At 42.3% G+C, this 20,083-nt stretch overlaps 1 protein-coding gene across 1 annotated transcript; it reads left to right on the forward strand.

The window, feature by feature from the left end:
- Nucleotides 1–1,090: 1,090 nt before the first annotated feature.
- ETNPPL (ethanolamine-phosphate phospho-lyase) lies at nt 1,091–14,903 on the forward strand. The gene is made up of 13 exons (XM_038136322.1): nt 1,091–1,251; nt 2,716–2,834; nt 2,997–3,156; nt 4,008–4,082; nt 5,524–5,617; nt 6,688–6,804; nt 8,504–8,586; nt 9,082–9,307; nt 10,174–10,328; nt 11,062–11,151; nt 11,363–11,493; nt 12,382–12,449; nt 13,306–14,903. The coding sequence occupies exons 1-13, from the start codon at nt 1,196–1,198 to the stop codon at nt 13,435–13,437; spliced, it is 1,506 nt and encodes a 501-aa protein (XP_037992250.1). The 5' UTR covers nt 1,091–1,195; the 3' UTR covers nt 13,438–14,903.
- The last annotated feature ends 5,180 nt before the right edge of the window (nt 14,904–20,083 follow it).

The following is a 20,083-nucleotide window of genomic DNA, read 5'->3' on the forward strand; positions in this document are numbered from 1 at the left end:
AATATGCAGAATTTAGGATGACTTGCTGGATACTGATCAAGAAAAAGGAAGTATCATCAGCACAGGAAATTGTGTGGCTTTACATATGCTCTCTGAAAACTCTTCCAAACATAGTGCTGCAGGTGGCACAGACGAGCTACAGATGGGGTAGCAGGGCCGTGGGCGAGTGTTCGTGCTGTCTGCTCACGCAGCCTCCAGAGGAGACGGTGCGTGCTTGGCAGGCAGAAGGTAAATCCCAGGTGCTCCACCAGCAGCTTCGCTGTTTTGAAATGTGATGCCTCTTGATGGGAATTCTGTCCTTCTTCCCCCGTCTTATTCTCCCTTCTTTTTCTTGTGGGCTTTGATGTCCAGATGGTTATCAAGAGATGGTTATCAAGTGTAATCACGAAGAAATGCCACATTCGAGCAAGTCATTTCTTTTTTTGATTCTGTGTTTACAAAGGGATCAAGGACTAGGTATATTTAGATGCTGCCTGGACCTAAGAGTGAGCCCATGTATTTGAGCACCGCGGCTCTCGAGGTACACGTGCAAAACCTGGCAAGCTGTAGATCTTACGAATTTGCCTCCCTTTTTAAGAAATGCGGAAATAGTGATACTGGCTTTGATGGACATATACGGTAATATCTCAGCTACTCTTACAAGCAGATTTTGGGACATAAGAGACAGAGAGGGACATTGAATAATGAGCCTGATTTTGATTAAATAATCCGCTTCGTGTTCCTCACCCCCCCTCCCGAATGTTTGTGGCCGTGGCGCTGTGGCCACCAGGCTGACCGACGACTGGCAGGAATGGCAGGATCGCGCGTGGGAGCTGAGACCCGCTCCCACGCACCAAGCCGGCTGTTTCGCGAATTTGTGCTGGTCTGCACCCCTAGGAAAAAAAAACAAAAACAAAAACTAAATCAAAACACAGCTCCAAGGCACAGGACTCACCCGCGGCTGGCCCGCCTCAGCTCAACAGGAAACACGAGTCCCCCCGAAAGGAAAGCCCAGGGGGATGGGGGAGCGGTCGGGACGGGACGTCCCGTCCTGCCCCGTCCCGCCGGGGAAGGCGGGAGGGAGGGAGGCGGGGAGGAGGGGTTTGGCCGGGGCCGGCGCCGGGATAAGAGGCGGGGAACCCTTCGGCGGCTCGGACGGACGGTGTTCTCCGGTGCCGAGCCGTGCCGTGCCGTGCCGTGCCTGTCTGCCAGCGGGATGGAGGAGCTCTACAGCAAGGCGGAGACCCTCGCCCTTCGGAAGAAGCACATCGGGTAGGGGCGGCGGCGGGGCCGGGAGCGGGGCAGAGGGGAGGACGAGGAGGAGGAAGGTCTGTCTTTGGTGACAGCGCCCGTCCGGACCCGCTCGGCGCTGCCCGGGGACTGCCAGCGCTGGGCAGCCCCTCCGGGCCCGCGGCGAGAACCAGCGGGGAGGGGGACACGGACACACACAGGAGCTGTCATCCCTCTGGATTGCCAGGTCTCGGGGCCAGCCGGAATTCCCTAGGTGGGCGGAGGGATGCCGTCGTTAGAACGCTGCCCGTCAAAAGCATCATTCGCTTTTGCAACAGATCAAAGCAAGCGGGCAGAATGTGGTACCCAGGTGTATGTCTGAAATGAGGATGCGCAGGGTTGGGGTGGTTTTGTGCATGCACCTGCAAAACAGCCGCGTCCGCTGAATGAACCTGTTGCTATTCCTTTAGCTGAGTTTAACTGAGGGACGTGCAGGAGGGCTGCCAGAGGTTGTGACCGATACTGATCAAGAAAAAGAATGTATCATCAGCACAGGAAATTGTGTGGCTTTGAAACACGGCTAGAAGCTGTGAGAAAGAAAGCAAACTCCTTCACTATCCAGGAGTCACATTTACAAGTTCATAACCTCAGTAGACCCAACAATAGCTCTCAGACTTACCTAGAAATAACTGTGTTTATCCAAGTTCATATAAACACTGCTAAATGTTCAGAAGACTTTCCCTCTGCTCAGTAATATCATTTAACATAATTACATAGCTGGCACGATCTCCAAGAAGGGGGGGGGGGGGGGGGGGGGGGGGGGGGGGTGAGTGGAAGAAATATAAGAGTGTTTAAATAGTACTTTGGTTAATTTTATAAGGAGCCTGAGTTTTGCTGCAAGTCAGTGTGATTGAGATGCTTACAAAATGCTGCTTTTAAAGATTTTTATCCAAAGCAGACAGGGTGAGAGTGTGAGGGTTTTAGGACCTGCTCAGCACCTCTGAAAATAAAGCCTGCAAGGCATTAGTGTTTTGTTCTTGACTGTGACCTCTATATGCTACAGCCATCCATTGCGTAATGATATTTTGGCTATAGTATAAAACAGTGCTTAACAGCTTACTTTAGTCCCAGAGAGTTATTTGGCCATAGATGTCTGTAAGGCATGTAAACAAGCAGAGCTACAGCCTAGGAACACGGCAGGACATATAAGGACCTGGAACGACGTGCAGACACTGTTCTCCTGTGAAATCAATTGCAGGCAGAGTCAGGCTTTGAAAACACCCTTATTAAAGACCAGCTTCTGTTCCCACTGTGCCTCGGGAAGTGCATGGGTTTTCACTGTGAGCAGGAGCCCTTGCTTGACCACCACCTGAATGACTCACAAGCTTTTTTTTTGTAGAAGGAGGCAATTGTCTCCAGAGCTGCAAAAAAATCAACCTCCTCAACACTCAAGGGAGGGAGAAAAAGTGAGAAAATTAAAATGGTGTTATATTTATTATGTTTTAGGCCTTCCTGCAAAGTTTTCTATGCCAAGGACCCTCTGAAGATAGTCCGTGCTCAGGGCCAATATATGTTTGATGAGAAAGGAGAAAAATACTTAGACTGCATCAACAATGTTGCACATGGTAAGCAGTTTGACCTGTGAGACTGCTTCTATTCCTTAATTTCCAGTAGGGATCAGGACACATTTCTGCCAAGTGGTGATGTTCACAGTGCTTCTCTGAACTTCCCTGTGTGGTTCAGTAATTGACTGCTGGCTAGTAATAACTAATAATTTTCTTCTTTAGTGGGCCACAGCCATCCATATGTGATAAAGGCTGCAACAAAACAGATGGAACTGCTCAATACAAATTCCCGCTTCCTGCATGACAACCTCGTTCAGTATGCGCAGCGACTCACAGCCACCCTGCCTGAGAAACTCTCTGTTTGCTATTTTGTTAACTCTGGGTAGGTCTGAGTTGTGGTTTTTTTAATATGACTGTTCTTTATGACTATTTTGTTCCTGTTTGAGACAGACACTCAGGACAGCTTGCTCTGAATCTTACTAAGTAGGACTTAGTAATATGCAACAAAAATATATCCAGCACTGATCAAAACTTGCTCCCTATTTGCAGCCATCATATTTGGAGTGATGGCTCAAAGCAAGAGAGCCAAAACATGAAACTGGCCTGCTGAATGCTATGCAAAAAAAAAAGGTTGCGGGGGGAAAGCAAGGAGAGGAAATTAATTCTGCAAATTGGTGAATGTTATGTACAGACTGATGAATGCCATCTGTAAATTGATGTACAACCTTGGAAATAAGTTAGTCTTCTTTAGGTAGTTTGGTAGTCTGTGATCACTTACATGTCCAAAACAGCCTGTGAGCAGAGGGGCTGTGACAGATCAGGCTGGAAGCTTGAGTCTTCTTCCAGGGTGCAGATTTGTGATGGTGCAAGCACTGGGGAAAAAGGAGTTGTGGACTGTGGGAGATGGGGCATTGCTTTTTGAGGGTTAGTGGCTGCACTCTGTTCTTAGCTGCAAATTTGCCTCCTTTGTACCAAGGGGAGGTAAATATCTACAGGCTAACGGGGGGAGGGAAAGAAAGCATCTCTTTGTTTGCTGTTTATACAAAGGGCTGTTTTGTCTTTGCCCCCTTACATGGCACTTATAGTCTCAACCTTAGCATTGTAATCTGTACAGTAACAGAATCTGCTGTGTTGATTTCTTACACCCGTGAGTCCCATGCCTTGCCTTCTGTCGGAATACCCTTTTAACTGGAAGTGCTCCTTCACTGGTCTGCTGCTGTATCTGTTATGCAGGTCTGAAGCAAATGATCTTGCCTTACGACTGGCTCGGCAGTACCGTGGGCACCAAGATGTGATCACCCTGGAAAAGTAAGTACACGGAGTAGCTTATGTGAACTCAGCCAGCAGCCCCTGCCATTACTTCAGAAGCAGCTTTGCAGCAACCCCCTGCTGTTTGTGCTCCACTGCCTGCTGAAAGAAAAGCTTTGTTGCTTTTGTATTAGAACAGATCAGGAAATCCCTTTTCCACATTTGGATAAACACAAGTTTTGAAGATCTCTGAAAAATAAGATTGTTGGTCACCCCAGAAGGTCAGGCACCTGTTAGAGGGCATTTCCCACAGACTCCCAAAGCAATTCATGCCAGAGACTTAAATGTTGGTTTCAAAAGCAGTGAGTGGTCTGGCTACTGGGCTGCTCTGGAAAAGTACTTTCTCTTCATCACGCATTGCTGGACACGTTTTATTTTGCACAAATAAATATTCAGTGGTCAAGAAGAAAGATCCTGTAGTTCTGCAGCAGTGCTGCTATGATGCTCAGCTTTCCTTCAGTGAACACATGTATGCCCACAAAACCAAGGGGCTGCAAAATCAGGAGGTGTTGGAAGGGCTGCCAGCTTCAGGGTAGGTGGCCGACCACATTTCATGGTTTTCCTATCCTAGATGCAGCTGTAGGTTTGGTGATGTTGCTGTAGTGCTGGATTTTCTTCTCAGGTTGTGATTAGAAAGTCCAGCCAGAGCAAATGCACGGGCACATGTCTCTATCTGAGCAGCACAAAGCTTGTTTGACTCAGCTAAATTTAGATCCCAGTTAGCAACACACTAACCTACATGTGTTCTACTGAGAAATCGTGATGCGTCTTTGGTTTGGTTTGAGGTTTGCTTCACTTCAAGTTTATGGCTGATCAAAAGTGTTTACTGAATTCCCTGAATAAAGATGCTACATGCTTTAGGCTCAAAAGGCTCTGGTTCCTCATTTCTAAATCAGTAAAAAACACTTATATTCAAACAATATCCTTTTCCTGACAGTGGCTTCTGCCAAACTCTCTCGCCTGCAATGCCTTCAGGGCAGATAGTGATGGGCTGCTGCTGCACAAGGTCCCCACTTCTCCATGCAATGCACATTCCTGAGAGTTTTCACAATGGTGGTGGGGTCTAGCTTGCAAAGCTTGGGCTGGCAAGAGTGGGGCCCATGGGCTGTAAGTGAAGCAGCTGGACCCACCTTTCAGCTGTGGGTAAGGCTGCTAGTGCAGCCACCTTGAAGTCAGTGCAGTCCAGACATCATCTTGGTCTGTCCCCATGTTGGCATTTGTTTTTATCCTGTTTCCAGTCTTGCTAGTGCATTAAAGTCAACATCAATTTCATATTGTCTTTGAGGGAAAGACTGAGTAAATTAAATCAAGATCCCTTCACAAACAATGCTGCTGTGATGCAGATATGGTTGCTATTCTGGATTATGTATAGGCACAGTTGTAAATTTGGCTCTTCTATATATTTGGTGAAAAGTGACTTGGATATTTAACACTCACACAGTGCTTACCATGGCCATGTTACGTCTCTGATTGACATCAGCCCCTATAAATTTAATCAGCTGGGGAAGGACAGCAAGAAGGAGTATGTGCATGTGGTAAGTATGGTTTTGGTTTGTTTTGGGGTTTTTTGTGGTTTTGGGATTTTGTTTGTTTGTTTGTTTGTGGTTTTATTTTGTTTTGGGTTTGGGGTTTTTTTGTCATTTTGCCTGTGATGCAAAATATTGTATTACCTACTTCTGGTGTAAATATATTTTCATTCTGTTTTGCTGATGCTAGTGTACATATGCTCGGCTGATTTCAGTGGAATAAATACAGCAAAATTGTTTGCTTTTGGATTTCTAAGAAGGTGTTCCGCTGTGGGGCTGAACGCTTCCTTCATTGTGCTGCTGGTTTTCTTAGTCACTGCATTGTATAGTTCCACAGTTTGATGAAACTAGCCAATATCCATAGCGTTGGTTTGGTTAAAGATATGCAGGATTTTGAGTCTAGTTCCAAAACTGGAAATGCAGATTGCACAAGTTTGCACAACTTGGGGTAAAGGGCTCCTGAGTGTCTAAGGGAGTGTTATTTTTCACATAAACTTATGTATCTTAAAAAGACAAATTTTTTTCTCAGTCTAGAAATGTACAGCAAGCAGGCCTTTCCTGTCTAAGACTCCTTACATTAACCACACTGCCAAAGTAGCATCCACCTTTTTGCACTACTTCCTGTCTCTTAGTTACTGAATCTCTCCTAACACCGTTTGTAGAGGCTTGAATGTCACACAGATTTGTACCATGACTAAAATGCCAGAAGGGAGGTGGCAGACTGGAAAACCCTACTCTCCAGTTGCAGAAACGGATCTTCTGCGAGAATCTGGAAAAGGTGGTGGATGGGAACTCATTATTGTGTCTTGAGGGAGAGGAAGGACAGTCTTGAAAGGTGGATGAGGAAGATTGATTGTTCTTAAAACATCTGTGTTCAGTAATACTGAAAGCATGACAGGCCCAGATTGAGTTTAAGCTCTAGTAAGCATTTTTGCAATTCAAAGCAAACATTCAGGCTGTACTGACTCTTATTACCTATTTGTGGGAAAAGCCAATAAAGTGGAACAATAGAAAAGAAAGTAAAAGTTTCACAGAAGTATTGCCTTCATAAAAACAAATAAATAAATTGGTCTTTTCAGGCTCCTTCTCCAGATGTCTACAGAGGGAAATACAGGGAAGACCACCCAGACCCAGCAAGTGCTTATGCTGAAGAGGTGAAAAAGATTATTGAAGAAACACAGAAGAATGGACGCAAGGTATGTGTTTTGTGCTCTAGAAATGCTGAGGCTTCACCTATTTATTGTGGCATGGGGGTGTGTAACAGGCAACTAAGGACTTGTTTCTTTCCAAATTTCATGTGCTATCCTCTCCCTTCATTTTTCTATGATGGGTTCTGTTCGAAAAGGGCCATTTTTCTATCTGATGCCCTTCTGATAATTTTTCTAGGCATCAATGAAAGGATCAATAATACAGTTGTATATAAGCAGATACAATCAAAGCTGTGAAATTTCCTATTTTATGCATTGAATCAGGAGATTGTTAATATCATAGGGAAAGGTTTGAGGCCAGCTGAGAAACTACATCAAAAATTTTAGCAAAGACACATAAAAAAAAATCCAGGACATGGAGAAAACCTGTTGGAAAAAATCTTAATACTACATTTCTGAGCCTGTTCGGTTAAGATAACTTTGAAGTCATATAAAAAGGTGAAACTTTCACTCATACACACTATGACCTTGATAAAAACGGACAGTTTCTGAACAGGTGTACCTAAAATGTGTGTTAATCTTTTATATGATGGCATTAGTGTGTTGAGACTTGTAGGACTTGCTCCAAAACCCACTGAAGTCCCAGAAGACTTCAGCGGAGACTGGAACATGTTCCCTTCTAGTCCAATGGACTTACATCACCCCTCTTTTAGTTTCTTCATCAACTTTTTTTTTATTCTCTACTAACAGATAGTTTTGTTTTTTCTTCCCTTGTTTCCTTTCTTTTGCACATTTCTTAGGTTGTGGTGACATAGACCTGTGGCAGGACAAGTTGTGCTAAAGGCTAAGCCTGACATGCTATGGGAAGCTCCGTACTCTTTGGCCGTGTACTCACATGTAGTGTACGGCTCTTTACACGTTACTGCTCGGCCTTGTTTCCAGGAAGACTGCACCAGCACAGAGACCTCTTGATGCTCAGGGAGGGGTTCACAAGTGGTGTGGGGATGCAATCCCTTATATAGCAGACTTATGCTGAGACCTTGGGGTAATATTGTATCTCTGCTGCATAGACCTCTGCTGTTGACAAGAAACGAATTTTGATGTTCCAGTGTGTCTGATCTGCTGTTCTTACCCTTCCTGACTTGAAATAACTTCCTTTTTCATTCCTAGCAACTGGAATTATTCCATCTGTAGAATTTTTCTTTTCTTTTGTGAAGTGCCTCATGCTGGCATGTTATTTGTGTAGTGATATGTAGGCAAGAGTGCCCAAAGGCTAGCCACAGGTCATCTTACAGGTCAGCTTCCACCCGCCTCTGCCTGGTGTTCAGGATTAAACCAAAACCCACATATACCTGCAAGCTTTATTAACTTCTTAGGGAAGATGGTACGCACTGTTGTGTGCCTCCTGTAAACTGACATTTTCAAATAAATTTATGTAGCTCCCAGGAGCCTAATCCAACATCCACTGACACCAGGAAGTGTCATCCAGCTCAACATAAGGGCTTAATGGAGATCCTTGCATTCCCATCAGGCTGCAAAGGTGGCCCTGGCTACTGCAAATTTGGGCACTCTGATTACAAAATTAATAAATCCTTTAGCCATAGCTGTTTTCAAGAGCTCTCAGTTGTCCAGCCCATTGTGTGATTAAATTAAGGCCCACATTTAAACATTTATTTCTAGACTGTTAGATGTCTCTGCCAAGGCCAAGTAGATGAACACAGCTCTCACATGAGTTTGTCTCTTGTAGATTGCTGCCTTCATAGCTGAATCCATGCAGAGCTGTGGAGGCCAAGTAATTCCACCTGTTGGCTATTTCCAGAAAGTGGCAGAGTACGTACAGCACTTCAGAGGGGCATAACGGGGAAATTAAACAAAGAAATAGCTTTTTTCACTATAGATTTATCTAATCAATTCAGCTATTAACCTCTCCTGGTTTTGGCTATCTGTGGTTCATTTCTGCTTATTGAAGAGTATGATTTCAGTTCAATTTTTTATGGAATATTGGCTAATTTTTAGCTAGATAATTGCCATTCCTTTCCTATTTAATCCTCAGCCATAAGTTTGATGGAAGATGAAGTTAAACCAATTATAATCCTACAGTACCATTACAGTACTCCTATTTGACATTAAAATGTCAATTTTCTTTTTCTTAACATGTAGTGTACTAAAAATTCCATAGCTATAAAATACCTATAACTGTATTCTTTCTTTTTTTCCTAACTTGGTCTCACACTGCAGAATTTCTGTGATGCAGACTGCCTTGTCCTTGATTGCCTACCCGTGTTCTGCAGCACTAGACTTTCAAGGTATTGTGATTCTTTTCAGGTATGTGCGTGCAGCAGGTGGAGTGTTCATAGCTGATGAGGTCCAGGTTGGCTTTGGCAGAGTTGGGAAGCATTTTTGGGCATTCCAGCTGCAAGGTGAAGACTTCGTGCCCGACATTGTCACCATGGGAAAGCCCATTGGCAATGGACACCCTATGTCTTGTGTGGTCACAACAAGGGAAATTGCTGAAGGCTTTGGTGCTTCTGGACTGGAGTATTTCAATACAGTAAGTTCATAGGTGAAGCTTTGCCCTTTTTTTTCTTTTGGTCTGCATTTACCAGTTAGAAGTTCTCCAGGTGATCCAGACAACATCTGCAGCAATCACTGCATCATATTACTAAGAGCCTGAGTCGACCACAGTCTAGTATCTAAATGCAAGTGGAGAGGCTTTGAAGTATGCTCTGTATCAAGTGTTACATTATCATGTAGACCAGCACAAGCTCTCTGGCAGGTCATGCATCTCAGCTCACATCCATACAGATAAATTCTTGCCTACATCTCTTTCCCTCCCCTCACTCTGAAATGTTGATTATGAAAAATTCCATTTTCTAGGCTAGGCTCTGTGCTGGTGGAGCTCATGACCTGGCAGACCTTGCTCTGCAACTGACACTTAACAAAACAGTGATCCTTTACCAGAAAATATTTCATCTGTCTGCATGCCACAGAGGTTCAGTCTTCTCCTTTACTGAGCCCACTTTCTGCTCCTGTGACTCAGCCTTCTTCCCAGCTACCGTGAATTCCCCTGTTTCAAATGGATTTTTTACTCTCTGAATCAAAATATATCAAATCTATCACCCACTGCTCTTCCCAGGAGCATTTTACCTACACGTGCAATCAGCTGAATTCTTCAGTCCTGAGATCTTCAAATTACTGTAACCTGGAGCAGAGGAAGAGGGAGCCCTTCCCTTGCCCAAATGTAGGGGATGGTGTTCCACAGCCTGAATGCCGCAAAACCCCCACCTTTCCGAGCTTTCCTCATGACATGCCAAGCAGGAGAGGGCAAGTGAAAACAACGTGGATAGCCGCAGGTGAATGTTTTATTTTGATAGGTTTTGATTTTGATGACATGTTTTGTTTTGTCTTTGCTTTCAGTTTGGAGGCAATCCAGTGTCTTGTGCCATTGGCTTGGCTGTGCTGGATGTAATAGAGAAAGAAGATCTTCAAGGGAATGCCACACGTGTAGGAAATTATCTCCTGGAGTTGCTGGCTGAGCAAAAGGAGAAACATCCCTTAGTGGGAGATATCAGGTGGGTGCATCACAGCAATGCCAGAGAAGAAAGTAACTGTGCTAGAAAAAGCAACAAACTTGGTGTGAGTGGAACACAGAAATATGCCATGATTTTGCTACACCTCTCTTTTAAAATAGACTGCCCAAAACTGGTATTGTAAGGCAATATTTTTTTTAAAGTTGTCCATTCCTCTGCTTAATTACTTACAAGCATAGCCACTAAAAAAATTCTGGGAGAGTAGGAGAAAGAGCCATCCACATGCAATAACCAAGGTGTCAGCACACCATTGTAATCATGCAGACCTTGTTAAAATCTCTGGAATTTCCTAGAGAGATTTACTATGGATTTTCCTCATCTCATGTTACTACCATTGATAATTGCCTTCAGGGTTTTTTTTTGGGGGAAAGGGGTTGGGTTGCAGGGGTTTTGTACTTCTTTTTTTTTCATTACTTGTCTCCCTGGCTTGCAATCTTCAAGATAAGCACAAAAGAAAATTATTCTGTCATTCTTATCTGGCCACATAGCATTAATGAGCCAGGTAGATTTATTTATCCAGAAATACCTGTTATCCCATTTGATTGAAGTTGCCAAAGGTGACCAAAGTCAAAGTCTCTTCTCTCATTCTCCATCCCCCATTTGCACTTCAGGGAAGGGAATTGCAGTTGTTAGAAACAGGTATTGCATCTGCAGCAGAAGGTTTGGGTTACTCACACCGGATTTCACTTGTCTGTACTTTTCTTTTCTACTCCAGGGGTGTTGGATTGTTTGTTGGAGTGGACCTGGTGAAAGATAAGCAGAAGCGAACACCAGCCACAGCTGAAGCCCTTCATCTTATTTACAAGTAAGTAGTTCTTAAAGTCTGTGTGCAGTGATCAAACCCTCCTAATATTTTCCAGCAGTTAGTCATTAATTTTTATTTCAATTTTTGTAGTTTTTGGTGACATAGTACTAAAAAAAGAAAACTTTCAAAATCTGTCTCAGCTTGAAGGAAGTGACAGGACACAACATAGTTTTGTACCTGTGTCTAACACAGGTGTTTCCTCTTTCCACAGACTCAAAGAGCATCAAATCCTTCTTAGTGCAGATGGACCCTACAGGAATATTTTAAAATTTAAACCACCAATGTGTTTCACAATGGAAGATGCAAAACACGCAGTGGAGACACTTGATGCCCTTCTTACAGGTATGTGTGCTCTAGGGTTCAAGGGAATGCTCTTCTTTGTTCATTTCCCAATGAAACACCATCATAGACTAGGCCATTACATGCAAGAGAAAGTAATCAACTGCATTTCTTACCATTCATCAAACTGCTATCTCAATGCCAATTATTATAAATATATACAAAGCCCCCCCCCTCCCCCCCCCCCCCCCCCGTATGTATTTCATCTAAACTTTTAGACAAAATCCTGCTCTTGAGCCTTTCTCTTACAGACTCAATGTTATTACTCACTTCTGGTCACATGTGCTGTTTGTTAAGGAGTGAATCTATTAATTCAGCACAGGCCTGAAAGACACTGCAGATACACAGGTGTAACTTTCCATAATGTTCTCTACCTTTTCTTTTTTTCTTTTTGTTTATCTTTTAACTAGAGTACTGGAATGTGATTGTCTCACTCAAACTTAGCCTGAAGGTTTTCGACCTCTATTTTTTTTTTTTTTACCTGAGGACCAACCCAGGGGAAAATAACATCAGTTATACTGTTAGCATGAGGGCTCTTGGACCCTGTTATACATTAAAGGCTCCCATCTTCTGAGCATGTAACAACTAAAGTTAGACTTCCATTAACCTGCTGGAAAAAGGCAGAATTCCACCCTGAAAGGTCTTTCTGATACCCCCGTGCTAATTTTATTCTTTTCTCTAAATACCATCAAGCTAGACAGTCCTGATAGATTAATCACATTGCCTCAAAAAATGTTTTAGGAAGTATTCATCACTCTTCAGTTATTCTTCTGTATGATAAATGCCCAGAGGAATAGCTGATTTTTAACTTCAGGCAGCTACTAAATTGATGATATGCTTACTTCCCCCCACTTCTTTTTACTTTAATTATTTTATTACTTTTTTTTTCAGAACTGGAAGAGGCCACTGGAATGAAGACAGAAAATAATGCATCTACAAATGTGCAGTGTAAAAGAAAAGTATGTTTTCATTTTTTTAACTCTTTCAGATAGGTGTTTGGCAAAACAAGTATAAATTACTTTGGTAGAGCATGCCTTCATTTTGGTAGTGTGAGTGGCTCTGTGCATTGAAACTGAGCTCAGAGGGTAACTCGCTACTAGAAACCTGAGAGGATTTACCCTGTCTCACTGGGTTAAATCTAAAAAGAGCTGAGTAATCCAGACCAACAACATGTTATAGACAAGCCACCCGCCTTATCTGCTTGCGTGCAAACAACACCAACCAGACTTTGGGCTACACAAAGTCATGAGCACAGCAGTCAGCAACTCTTGGTTCTTGGTATTACATGCTACTGAAAGATATTTGGCTTTCTAAGCAAGCCTGCAGCCTGGAAGGTGTCCAGGTTTTCAGAGAGTTCCAAGGATTTTGTTTCCACCATAGCTCTTTGAGTATGAATGGCTGACACACATCCAAATTAGGACTTCTTAGGTTGCAGCCCCAGCTCTGGATAAATCACATAGGATTTCTCACACCCTTAAAAACATGTCACCCTCTCTACAGGAAAGTTTTCCAAACTGTCCCTTGGTGGATTTTCCACTGGTGCTGTGGGGAGGGGAACGCAATAGCTCATCTGCCATGGGGTGTGAAAGTTAAGCAGAGACCTGATGAGTTATTTGCCATATATCTAGATTTTACTAGGTTTGGAGTGCAAGCCTACTCTTACAGACATTTTTACACAATCAGTTCAATTTCTTTCAGAACTAAGACATTGTGGCAATAGAGAGTCAAGCAGAGCTACCTGATGGGAACCAGGTCCAGTGGGTGCCTGGTGGAAGGCACACACGTGCCTCCACTGACATGTCCTTTCTGTTTCAGACCACTGAAGAGAGTTCTCAACCAGAAGGTGCCAGTGAAAGCATCGGCCACATGAATGGAGCTGCCTGCCGACAGGAAAATGGGATTTATTCGAAAAAACGCTCAGTGACAAGTAAAAGAATAAGAACATGAAGAGGGACAGTTTCTTCATTCAGTTTGAATTTGTGTCCGTCTTGCTTTTGAGATGAAGAGTGCAATAGCCTGAGTCCTAGGATCTGTTTGAAGCCTAGTCATGCCTTTCATAAACTGGCTGAATTTCTATTAGCTTCACTAGGTTTAAAATCCCTTTTCAGATGCATGAGAACTGTGCCATTTGGCTTGAAATCTAGATGTGACAGAATGGACAAGCGATATAAAAATACCTTGGTGCTGATGGCCGGTGTGACATAGGTACACAAACTTGGTGAAAACTGCAGATTTATCCATGTTATGCAGAATCTGATTTGCTTAACTGCCATAAAACAGATGCCAATCCTATTAAGTTTAAAAATATATGCTTAACATGCTATTTTTACAATATTTTAAATTTCAATATGTTATATTGAGATGTTAATTACTTCCCATGTTTTAATGGCTGAATTCACTAAACAATGCTTGAAAAAGAAATCATTATTATCTTCTAGTGTAACTTAGGTCCTATGGACCATATTCCCAGCTGATGTAAATTGGAGTAGCTTTGCTAATGTCAGCAGTGCTCTGCTAAGAGTCTACAACTCTATGTGTAGAGACACAATGTCTTTGCAGAGCACTCTCACTATAAATTCAAGGAAAATAAAGAATCTAATTTTCTATGAATAAAGCAACTTTTATAAATATTTATATAGAGTAAGATTTCAAATTTTTTCCCCTAAAGTCTATAGGTTGACTCCTATCAGTCTATAAAATATGCAAGTAAAGTGTATGTCATTTCAGACATACTGGTTGACTGAATTTAACCCGAAGGTGTCTAAAAATGAGGTTCCCAGGGACAGGCCAACTTGCATTCCCATGGATTTGAGCTGTTTTGAGAGTCATGGGAATTACTGCCTGATCCTGTCAAAGTGGTGCTGGTACTTTTTGTCGGTGTTGGTGAAGAGTTGCACACCAGTTCCATGGGATCCTGACACAAAAATGGTAACACTGCATAGGTTACTGAAAGGAGAGGACCACTGCATAAACCATGCATGCAACCAGTGCCTACCTGTGCTGCAGATACTTCAGGCTGACTTGCCTCACTGTCAGTGTTAAATCTCAATGACAGCACACAAGCCCTGCTTCTCTTTCTTAATACATGAGCAGCTCCGTGCTATGGAGGACACTGAGGGCTTTCCAAATAGTTTCTGCTTCAGAAAAAAATATAAAGCGTATTTATTTCCTCTTCAATCTTAATACCTAAATTCTGCTATTTCCTAATTGCTGCTAATTATCCTACTGATATGACTGAAAATCGAGCACTTTATCTAATTTTATGTTTTCCACAATTTGCTACATTTATGTCTATGTTTCTGGTGTAACTCTTTCCAAAATCCTCAAGCTGGCTTATTTTCTGTTTCATGATCCTTGAATAATTCTTCCACAAAAATAAATCTCTTATTTGTAATTATGATGTCCTACACAAAGAGGGGTTTTTGTTTATTTGTTTGTTTTAATTTTATTCTGCAGTAACACCCATTTGCTGAGGGAAGTTACTTCAGTTTTAGCTGGAGGTTGTCCCCATGCCAAGGCAGAACTGACTAGGCGGTGTTTCCCTGAGGCACTCAGCTGTTGGCAGCTCTTACCCTTCGAGCCAAATGTTGCCTCAGCTGCCACAGTTCATTCCCTGCTAACTCTGCACCAGGAAGGACAGGTCTTTTCCAAAATGAAACTACACAAAGAACTAAGTGAACTTAATTTGGTATGTCTAAGGGCACAGTTTAAGTCACTCCCTGTATGGAGTGCCACTACTTATATTTCACCTCATCCACTGTGTGCAGCAACAAGCAAGCAAATACTTGTGTGATTTATTAGAAGGCTTAAGCCCAAAGGCACAGAGCTCAGTACCAGTCTGTACTATGACACCAGCTGTTGTGGCCATTAATATTTAATTTTCAGAAGTATGTCATAGAACTAGACTTAAAAAATCTGATTACCCTAAATCTAAGGTGGGATGCTTTGAAGATTGCAACCTCATAAACACAAGAGGCCTGTGCCTTTCTGCTTCTCCCTGTACCTGTGCCTTGGTTCTGCACATGCTCAAAATATTTGGAACAACCATTGCTCCAATCCACTTGTGTTTTTCACCCAGCTTCTGCTTCACAAGTCAGGAAGTTCTCTACCTGTTGGTTCTGCTCATTTTGCAAAGTGCAGGTTACCTAGGAAAACTAAGTGTTTTATTTCCTTTAAACAAGAGAGGATATCACTCCTATGATGCACACTAAAAAGAGCCGCTGTCATTTAAATGGAGGAAACAATTCAACAGTTACCAAGATTTGAGCTGGACCTACTAGACTTACCCCATCAGTGTTCCCACAGTATCTCACAGTCCACCTGGACGATTATGCACATTCCCTACAGAAATGAAGGCCTTACTCATTAGAAGAACGTGACTAAAGGATGAGAGAGTATAAGCAGTAATAGTTAAGGTGAAACACAGGGACCACAGTTCCAGTCAGCTGAACTGATCAAATATATTCCTTCCATTAAACAGGCAAAGACTTTCTTCCCCTTTCCAATTCCATCTCTCTTTCTCATCTCTCTACCTCTCCTGTCCCAGCTGTGCAAGTCCTGGTTTTAGCCATGTATTTCAACCTCCACCCAGCCCTTCCAATCATCACACACGTCCATAAGCCAGTTCCACTCACTAACCTTTCAGAATAAATATAAGACCACACCTTTCCCCCCCAAGTTTTCTGGAAGGCTAAGGAACAGGCTCGTGCAGGAGTAAGAGACTGGAGTGAGGGAAAGGCAGGAATCCATCCCAAGTGGACACACCAGTGGAGTTAGTCACTTGTATCTTCACTCTAGCTCATCATCCTACTGGAACCCCAATCAAGATAATGGTATTGAATTCTCATAGTTTGTAACTTTTTTCATCACTTTTATATTGCACATTTATACATTTCAACAAACAGACCAGTTAGAACAAGGGAACAAGGAAGGACAGTGCTTGCTGCAAATACCAATGAAAATGTGACGCTGAGAGTCTGAATCCACTGCCAGTTCTGCTGCACAAAAGAAAGCAGGACTGAGACTCTGTGGAGTCAGGAAGCTGGGCCTTGGACAGCACTGCTCTGGAGAGAGGAATCAGCATCCAAAGTTGCCATGTCAGCACGACGCTGCAGAACTGCCAGGGAAACAGGGTATGCCACGTGTTCTCATCTGGAGAGAAAAGCCTCAGCCTCACCTCTGTAAAACATTGCAATGGGACTACACTGAATAGAAGAATTATTAAGGGGTATTATACTTTTTAAATGAATGGTTTTTAGACATACAACAGCCTCTTCTCAGATAATACATTTATAATCTTCACAACTGGTGGCTGGGAAATAACAGACAGCCCCAACACAGCAAAGTCCAGAAAAGTCCTCCCAAAAGTCCAGAAAAGTCCTCCCAAAGTCCTCCCCCCCCCCCCCCACCCCACACACAACCAGAAGCAGCAAGTTCTGATTGTAGCTCATAAAATAAGGGAGGTAAATTAAGAGGACCAAGGGACAAGCCTGAAAAACTTATTTTACATGTGTCATTGCAACACACAAGGCATTTTTGCTAAAAAAAAAAGTAAAATAAAGACAAAAATTAATCTTTAAGATGGTAAAATTTGAGTTAAATGTCTAACTGGGGCAACAATTTCAGCACCAACATGCAAAAAAATCACACCTAAGAAACAGTCATAAACACTCATAAAAATATAAGGAAGTGGATGCTCTTGCAAAATTAATTTGTACAGGTATTTCTTGGAGAGTAAGCCCCCAGAGCGACAGCTACTCTAAGCTAAGAGCTGAAAAAAACAGAATGTGTCAAAGAAGAGGCAATTGGTATTAGATCAAATAAGGCACTGGGATGCACAGTTATGTACTAGGCATACACATTGAAGCCTGTTGTAGCTGCATCTTTGACCTGCCACCACGGACTTTGTCTCCATTTAATAAAATAACTTTGAAAAAAACAGGTGAATTATGCTTGCAAGCAGGGCAAAATAGCTCATAGCAGCAAAAAGGTTGGTTTAATTTTCCAGGTTTCTCAGTGATGACTTGAGCAGGTTTGCTAGCAGTGCCTCTTTTCAACCTGGACCTGGCCTGTGCTGCTGCCAGCCAAGTTCTGCCAGAAGGATTATGCAAGGGAACACAAGGCCAAATGACTGTGACGGGATTTCCCTATCTCTGCTATCCACACATTTGTATTTTCCTACCTGGAACATTTGATTTTGTTGGTGCCTGTGGTTCAGCAGAAAAGCTGAATTAGAAGAGGCAAGTTACACCTTTGCATTTCCCACTGACTTGTATGCCTGGACTGTGTCGTGCTGTCTCTGTAGGCTTCAGCTTCCAGAGATGCAGGGTATCTGACAAAGTCCAGGAGAGACAACCCTGCAGAGGAGGGCTCTTCATGGCAATATTTCAAAAGGAAAAACATTTGGGCTGAAATGAAAACCCAAGGTACAAAGCACCAAAATTTTAAAGCCCTCACTGAGCTTTGCAGCTCAAGACCAATGTGCACTAAGCAAAACAGTCTTCAGTCTGTCCACCTCTGCTCACAGCCATTCATGTGTCTTAGGTAAACACTGCTCCAATATCACAATGACATACATTTGCAACAATATGGAATTAAAAACTAAATTAAAGGAAGGGGAAGGGGAAGAACATGAAAAAAATGTGTTTTGGCACAGCACTGAAGATTGCTAAGACTTTAATAATCTACAAGGCAGAAAGTTCTGGGGTCACAAGAAAACCTGGAAAGGATTCCTGGCTTCAACCTACTATTGATCCATTACATGGCTCATATAGTGACTTAACATCTTTATGTCTCTATTTACTTCCACATGTGAGATCAGCTGTAATAACCTTAATTATGCTTTGTAAAGGTTAATCACCTTATCAGGAACAATACTGATGATACTGGACTGCAAGACCCACAGTACAGTTAGCTCAATTTACTTATTTGGAGTTATCTCATTTTATTCCTTGCTTGCCTGTGATTTTGTCAGGGAATAAACCCCTATGATGAGCAGGAGGTATTCAGAGAGCGATTATGTGAAATATCAGGTAGAAATGAAAAGACACAACCGCAGAAGCATGACACAAGCAGTCTGGCTAGCATCTCCCAGGAAGCTTAAAGGTCTGTAAATATATTTTCAGTTGCTAAAAGATACTTCAAACAAATAGAAGGCCTTTGGTACTCATTGCTTAGTTTCTTCATTCTAGTCACAAAGTAAGGCATGAAAGGAGTTCATCTGGAAAATGTGCTGCTAACACGCTCCAGTGGCTGGCTCTTGAGAACAAAGGTTTCTGTTCACAGTGCTTATAACCAGCTCTCAATTAAGTTCGCCTTCTTCTATTCTCTATTAGGCAAGACACAGAGCTTATAAATAATAAATAAATGAGGCTATAAGGACAGACTATATTTTGCACATTCACCTTTGAAGAAAGCATTTGAGTGCAGATGAGACCTACTAGTCTCTGAGACAGGACCAGATTCCCTTCCAAATTATGCCTCTATGCAAAAATAATCACAGCATTTATTGCTGGTTTCTTAACTCACAGTTAAAGGAGGACACTGGGTTTTTTGTCCAAATGCCAGTGAAATTACTTCCAGTGCAAGCTAGATTTGATCCAAGAAAGTTTTTTTCTGATATTGAGGTGTAAATATGAAAATACCTACAGGAAAGGAGTGCATCTTCATTCTTTTGTCTAAAGTGCCTTAAACTACTTCCCAATTCATGGGAGAGGTTGGAGCACTGCAAGCACTGTAGGAAACTATTTGCCCAGAAATGCAAAAGCCTTCATATAAAATTCAGAAGAGTTTTTCTTCATGCCTATTTTCTTACTTGCTTCATTCCAATTAGAATCCTCTTCTCTTTTTACTGCACCAACCCTACACTGTAAATCTTTTTCCAGTTTGGATTTGAGAGCAGGGGGATGGGATACACTGGAAAGCATGCTAAGAGAGCACTTCATATTGGAAACATGCCCTCCTCCCATAGTACAGTCAAAGCAGCATAAACCTTCAGGTGCTTGCTGCTGGTACTCATCTCCAGGTATATTTTGTCCTCACTTTATTTTGATTCCAGCATCATAAAGTTGCCAAACATCTTCTTCTGCCTTGTCTTTCAAAAATTGTCCGGCTTCTAACAATACTGCCTTCTGTATAAACTTGTTATTTTACATTCCAGAAGAACAGTCTAGAAGAACAAATAGGAGCTGCTTATACTAGCATTTCTTCTGGAAATAATATGTGTGCATGTATGTTATGCATCTATGAGTAGGTTTATATATATATATATATACAAATATGCACAAAAGCCTACAGAAACATGTATACAGATGCGTTCCAAAGCAATTTATCTGACAGGCAACCTCTTTATACTCAATAAACGTAATATGAAACAGAGGGAACTTTCATTGGACATATTTTTGAGATAAAAAAAAATTTATGAAGGGAGAGGGCTTCAGAGATTGATACTAGCAGGAGAACTCTTTAAGAATACTTGCTCATACTGCTGTCATGGGAAAAGTTGTTTCCACAGAGGGCAAAGAAAAGGAAAAGACAGTAAGATATCTGTAGGCCAGTTCTGGAAAAGAAGAAAATACCATCTAAGCACAAATCC

This window comes from Motacilla alba, chromosome 4 (assembly GCF_015832195.1).
Source record: "Motacilla alba alba isolate MOTALB_02 chromosome 4, Motacilla_alba_V1.0_pri, whole genome shotgun sequence".
NCBI lineage: Eukaryota > Metazoa > Chordata > Aves > Passeriformes > Motacillidae > Motacilla > Motacilla alba.

Bases quoted from the DNA above. Each gene is read 5' to 3' on its own strand.
- ETNPPL (XM_038136322.1), top strand. From the start codon at position 1,196: ATGGAGGAGCTCTACAGCAAGGCGGAGACCCTCGCCCTTCGGAAGAAG. The intron at 4,083-5,523 runs GTAAGTACACGG...ACACTCACACAG, and splicing joins GATGTGATCACCCTGGAAAA to TGCTTACCATGGCCATGTTA. The intron at 8,587-9,081 runs GTACGTACAGCA...GATTCTTTTCAG, and splicing joins TATTTCCAGAAAGTGGCAGA to GTATGTGCGTGCAGCAGGTG.